The 5,850-nt window shown below is 68.9% G+C and overlaps 1 protein-coding gene across 4 annotated transcripts; it reads right to left on the reverse strand.

Moving 5' to 3' along the window:
* Window positions 1-636: 636 nt before the first annotated feature.
* Window positions 637-4,715, reverse strand: LOC109292486 (WAP four-disulfide core domain protein 3-like). Of its 4 annotated transcripts, XM_019509937.1 has the most exons (9): window positions 4,337-4,715; window positions 4,079-4,219; window positions 3,514-3,660; window positions 3,284-3,427; window positions 2,944-3,087; window positions 2,543-2,683; window positions 2,179-2,325; window positions 1,948-2,088; window positions 637-931 (listed from the first exon to the last, which is right to left on the reverse strand). In XM_019509937.1, the coding sequence occupies exons 1-9, from the start codon at window positions 4,419-4,421 to the stop codon at window positions 921-923; spliced, it is 1,101 nt and encodes a 366-aa protein (XP_019365482.1). In that variant the 5' UTR covers window positions 4,422-4,715; the 3' UTR covers window positions 637-920. The 4 variants fall into 4 exon arrangements, with proteins under 4 accessions (XP_019365482.1, XP_019365481.1, XP_019365484.1 ...); XM_019509936.1 differs by having other exon boundaries at window positions 4,079-4,715; XM_019509939.1 differs by lacking the exon at window positions 2,543-2,683 and having other exon boundaries at window positions 4,079-4,715.
* Between the last annotated feature and the right edge of the window lie 1,135 nt (window positions 4,716-5,850).

Here is a 5,850-nt window from a genome sequence, read left to right on the forward strand (position 1 = left end):
GGGGCGGGGCGGCAGGGCCGGGTCAGGTGCGTGTCAGCGGTGCGGTGCCGGCCCAGGGAAGCTGTCGCCGCAGGGCTGTTCTCAGAAGCCGGCAGTGGGTGCCCTGCCAGGGGCTGCAGCTTATCTGCTGGGAGCAGCCTGTACAGGGCAGCGTGACCCCGGGGGCTTGGCACAGGCTGCAGGGCTGCGCCTGCGGTCTTGCTCGGGCATCTGAGAGTCACCATCAGATCTCGCAGGAGCTGGGGCCGCCAACCCTGCTCTCCCACCCCCCTTGAGGTGACCTTGACCTTTCTGTCCTGATCAGACTGGGGTGTCCTGGCACCGGTGCAGGCCCACTGAGGGGGTGCCTGCTCTTGGTGCCCGGGCAGCTCCTCCCAGCTACCGTCCGACCCCCCAGCTGATGCTCCCTGTGCCCCCAGCCCCTGTTCCAGCCCCATCGCCCTCTCTCCCAGGGCTCGGCCGTGGTGCTGCAGCTGCCTGTGTCCAGGGGCAGCACATGTTGCATGGAGGGATCTCAAGCTGCCCCTGGTTTGGGGGGGCATCAGTGCTGCCAGTGCCCCCCTGAACCCTGCCAACCCCAAGCCATAGCATGCAGAGAAAGCCCATCACAATAACCACAGGAGATGGGGCTGCCGTGTGCCCAGCGTTTATTCCTTGTGCTCAGCCTGGAGGCGAATGGCCATGTCTCCAGGAGCTGTGGAGGTCAACCACATGAACACTCAAGCTGCAGAGGCCGCGGATGCTCTGGGCTGCAAGGGACAGGTCTGACCTCTGCCCCATGGGGGTGTCAGACCCCCAGGCACAGCACAGAGCCTGGAGGGGCAGCAGCCATGGAAGAAACCCCCTTCCCCCCAGGCAGGGGCTGGAGGGTGCAGGAGCCAGGGAGTCATCCTGGAGCCGGCCGCTTCCCCAGGCCAGGTCTAGGCTGGGCCTGGAAGAGAAGGAGCGGGGGTCAGAGCCAGGTGTGCCCTCCTCCCCCAGGTGATGGGGACGTGGGGAAGCCACTGACGGACCAGGACATGCACCGGTGAGCAGCTTGAGCAGCCCTGGCTTCACATGGGCCCTTGCGAGCAGGCCCCATGGCCACGACTTCTGCCCCTTCCCCAAGCTGCCTGCAGAGGGGTGGCTGTAGCCCCCGTGGGCAGAGGCCCCGGTGCCCGGGTGAACAGCAGGCACCTGCAGGGGCATCTGCAGAGGGCGTGGCTGCACGTGGCATTACTTGTCCCGCTGCCTGGCCTGGCTGTGGCTGCAATGCGGGCGAGGGGCCAGCTTGGGCTCGACCTGCGTGGAGCAGGGCAGGCATCACTAGAGAGGGCCCAGCCCGGGGCGGTCCATGCAGCCGTCCCCGCCACCGGGACCCTGTGCCCGGCGCGATGGGGTGGAGGGTGACGGAAGAATGAGAGAGGTGCAGAGAAGGGCCAGGGGGCGATGGGTGGTGCAGAGACGCTGCTACATGAGGAGACTCCCGGGGCCAGGCCTGTTCTGTTCAGAAAAGAGATGCTGGAGAGGGCATGAAAAGGGTTCACAAGACACCAAATGGGGAAGAGAAAGCCAGGAGGGATTTATTACTGTTGCCTCTCTCTCCGGACAAGGACAAGAGTTGCAGCATGGGACGACAGCCCGGCAGTTTATAGCTAACACCAGGAAGGTCTTTCTCCCTCGGCATGGCATTAAAGGTGGGACTTGTGGCGGGGAACTGGACCCATGCTTGGCAGAAAGGGGCATCGGTCGCTACTGCACAGGGAGAGGGGCACGGCCCCTGCATCAGAGCGCCCTGGACCTTAAATGCTGGAGGTTGCAGAGGAGAAAGGAGCAGGGCAAACCCTGCTCAGACCCAGCCCCTCTCCCTTCCAGCCTCCGCACCCTGCCGCCGGGCAGGAGAGGGGCCCAGACGGACCCGGGGTCCGCCTCAGTCCGTGGCAGCTCTGATGGTCCAAGGAGCCACACCTGTCTCGGGAGGGGTGCATGTCCGGGCGCAGCCGGCCAGGCAGCACTTGCGCCTGCCCGGGCACTCGGCGTCTGTGTGGCACTCGGCCGTGACGTTCCCCAGGCACACATGCGGCGTCCATCGGCACCAGCCCGGCTTCTCTGCCAGGGCGAGAGCGGCAAGAAGAGCATGAGCGTGCCAGCCCCTTGCTCCGTGGTGGCCTGGTCCGTCCCCCCCGGGCAGCTCCTTACCCTGCACGACCGGGGGGACGCAGGCACGGCCGCAGCTCAGCAGGCAGCACTTCTCGCCCGCCGGGCACTCGCTGTCCTGGCCGCACAGGAGGGAGCAGTCCTCGGCCTCGTCCTTTCTGGCAGGGGCAGGGCAGAGCCCAGGCCGCACTGGGCAGGCACAAAGAGATGGTGTTAAGGGGGCTGCAGGGAGGTGGGCGCTGGGCTCGGTCCTGCTCTGGGCACCCCCTGCCCTCGCCTGAGTGGGCACCTGGGTCACTCATCTCTGCCCCCTGTATCCACTGCTCAGCCTCTGGGGGCCTGCAAGACCCCCCAGACCCCTGCATGGACCCCCTCCCCTCCCTACCCTGCGGCCCACCGCCCTTACCCACGACGGGCGGCTTGCAGATGTGGCCGCAGCTGGTGCTGCAGCACTTCTCCGCCCCGGCGCAGTCCCAGTCGCTCTGGCACGTCTCCATGCAGGGCCCAAGGGAGCCTCGCAGGAGCAGCGGGCAGGTGCCCGGCTTGGCTGCAACACGTGAGGGCCACCCGGTGTCACGGCCGGCCGGGAGCCACGACACCCCCCCTCCTCGGCCCCCAGAGGGGTGAGGGAGGTGCAGGGAAAGTGGTCGAGCTGGGGCCATGGGGACACGGCTCTGCCGCTGCTGGCCCTGTCCTGCCCCCCACACCTAGCACCTGTCCGGGGGGGATTCTTTCCTAAGCAGGGGTCCTGGGGGGCACTGATGCCAGTGGGAGGTGGAGGGGAGTGGATGTGTCAGGGGTCGGTACCTGAGTGCGGAGCTTGGCAGTGGTGGCCGCAGCCAGTATCACAGCACTTCTCGTCCCCCGGACACTCGGAGTCGTCCAGGCAGGCGTCCAGGCATGGCCCCTTGGGCTGCGCTGTCGGCACGGCCGGGCACTCCTCCGGCTTCTCTGTGGGAGAGACACGTGCTGCCACGGCTGGGAGCCTCGTTCACCTGTGCCAGCCCTCCCCGGGTCAGCCATCGTGCATGCACACGCGTGTGCAGGCCCATACACCTGTAGCCCGGCAGGGTCACAGCTCAGCACCGGGGCAGGATCTGAGCCCAGGGAGCTGGGGTGAGGGCAGCGCGGGCAGCCCCGTGGGTACCTTTGTAGGGGCTCACGCAGCCCAGGCCACAGCCAGTGAAGCAGCATTTCTTGTCCCCAGGACAGGTCCTGTCGTCCTCGCACCGGTTGGGGCAGGGGGCGAAGTCCGGGGAGGCTGGCTTCCGAGGGCAAACGCCGGGCTTGGCTGGGAGGAGATGGCAGCTCTGGGTGCGGCTCGGCGGGGCTCGACCCCCCCGCAGGGGCAGGACCCCCCCTCCCCACCAGCCCTACCTGGCTCGGGGCAGTGGCAGCGAGCGCAGCAGCCCTCAGCGCAGCACTTCTGCCCCGTGGGGCACGCCGTGTCGTTGGAGCAGCTGGCCGCACAGCTCCCCGTGCCCACCTCCTGTGGGCTGGACCGTGGGCAGTAGCCTGGGGACACTGCAGAGCAGAGACATGGGCTGCAGCCCAGCTCCAGCCCAGCCCTCGGGGCCTGCCCCTGCACTGGGTCACCCCTTGGCACGTGGGACCACGGTCTGTACAGCCCCCATCGGGGAAGACCTCTGGGAACAGACCGTGGGTCGCATGTAGGTGCAACGTGGTTGTTCATGCCCTGCCTGCCCCAGTCCTGGGCTGTACTGGGCACCGAGGGCAGGCACGAAACCCTCTGCAGAGGCCCCAGCCCCACCCGCCGTGCCTGGGGCAGCTCTGACCTGACCTGGGGCAGAAGGCAGGGAGCCCGCTAGAGCGGGCAGGAGGAAGGCAGGGGGTCTGCCCATGACATACACGCTAGGGGCATGAGCTTGGGGTGCCATCCTGCACCCTGCTGTGGCAGCTGGGCTCCGGCAGCAGCACGTACCGGTGGCAGGGAGCAGGCAGGCTCGCAGGTGCTCCCTGCTGCAGCACTTCTCAGCCCCCGGGCAGCTGCGGTCCGAGAGGCAGTAGACCCTGGAGGGAGGCACGGCCTTGACCTCGCCAGCTGGGCACTCTCCTTCTTTACCTGCAGCAGAGACAGGACACCGGAGCCGGGGCTCTATCCAGCCAGGACCTGGGGAGGACAGGGGTGCGGCTGAGAGGACAGGCTGGGGATGAGGGGGCAGCCCCACTCTGTGCTTACCTCCCTCGCCCTGCCCCAGGGCGCCTGGCAGCTGAGCCCAGAGGATGAGGAGCCCCAGGAGGAAGGTGATGCCCGCTGGCTCCATGGTGCTGCAGGAGCTGGTCTGGTGCCTGGGCTGTGCCACCCAGGATTTAAACCCTTGCCCAGGCGGGGAGAAGGGCCGGCTCGCAGGTGGACAGCAGCTCTGCCACCGTGCAGCATGCCAGCGCCAGGTGCCAGCCCCGGGAGGGCTGGGCCGTGGGAGAGCTCAGCGCTGCCGGCAGCTGGAGGCCGGGGGAAACCCGGGAGGTGCTGGGCTCGTGGCCCACAGCCCCGGGACTTCTCCAGGTCATGCAGTGGCTGGGGGGCTCCCAGCTGGGCCTGGGCCTGGGGCCGTGCCCGGCTCCGCTGGCAGCACCCGTGGCCCTTCTCCTTGGACACAGGACCCATTCCTGCTCCCTGATTGGCTGAGAGCAGTCGTCATGCCTGGTGCCTGGTGCGAATTCCCCCGGTCCGGCATTCGAGGGCAGCGACCACTTGGCACCAGCCCCTTGCCCTGGCCGCTCTGCGGGGTCCTGGCCGCTAGCAGGGTCTGCCCGCGGACGGGCCTGAGCACGTCTGAGAGCCCAGCCTGCCGGGCCCAGCCAGCTGCACCCCACCCCGGGACCCGCGCGTGGGCCGGGCCGTGTTGCAGAAGTGCCGCAGCGTGGGGATGCAGCCCCTTTGCCTTCAGCCAGCGCCAGCTGTGACTGTGCGGTGGTCTCCGCGGTGGGGTTGAACGTGGCAGGCTGGGAATGCCAGGCCTTGCCTGCCCAAGCCCACTGCCAGGCACCCCGGCTCTGGAGAGCGCTGGGGGCGGCCGGGGGCCTTGCAGGTGCCCACTGCTGTAGGGGAGGCTCGGTGCGCGGCAGGAGAGGGTGTGGGAGCCGGTGCCCGGGAGCAATCTGCCTCCCTGCCTGCCAGCCGCGGGGGGCCCGCACCAGACCGCTCACTCGGGGCCTGGGCACATCCCGGGAGCCAGCTGGCAGCCGGATCCTGCCCCCTGCCCAGGCTGCCGGAGCCCTGCACAATGGGCACATCTGCCCGTGATGCCAGCACGGGCTGCAGCACAGCGGGGCACGGCTGCGGCCACCTGCGCCCGGCGGTGCGTGGCGTGACGGCGTGGGAGCGGGGCGGTGGGCCTGTCTCCCTGCCGCGACCCCTCACTCGGCCCCCGGCGCTGCCACGGGGTGGGCGGCGTCTCCATCGACGGAGCTGAGCGCCCCGCGGAGGTGTTCGGACTCTCCCCGCCCCAGGTCTGGACACTGCCAGCCCCGGCCATGGGGCCAGGGCCCAGCTGGGGTTTCTGTGCTGGAGGAGGGAGGAGGCACCGGCTGCCTGGGGCTGTCTAAGGAAACATTAACCAGAGAACAATGCTGCGGGCCAGCCGGCCCTGGCAACGGGGCAGAGCGCTGTCACCAGCACCGGCTCCGACAAGCCAAGCCGGGCAGCCTCGGTGACCCTTGCTCTGAGCCAGGCCCCAGGCGCTGCCTCCT

Source organism: Gavialis gangeticus, unplaced genomic scaffold, assembly GCF_001723915.1.
Source record: "Gavialis gangeticus isolate Ggan-Ray unplaced genomic scaffold, GavGan_comp1, whole genome shotgun sequence".
Taxonomy (NCBI): Eukaryota; Metazoa; Chordata; order Crocodylia; family Gavialidae; genus Gavialis; species Gavialis gangeticus.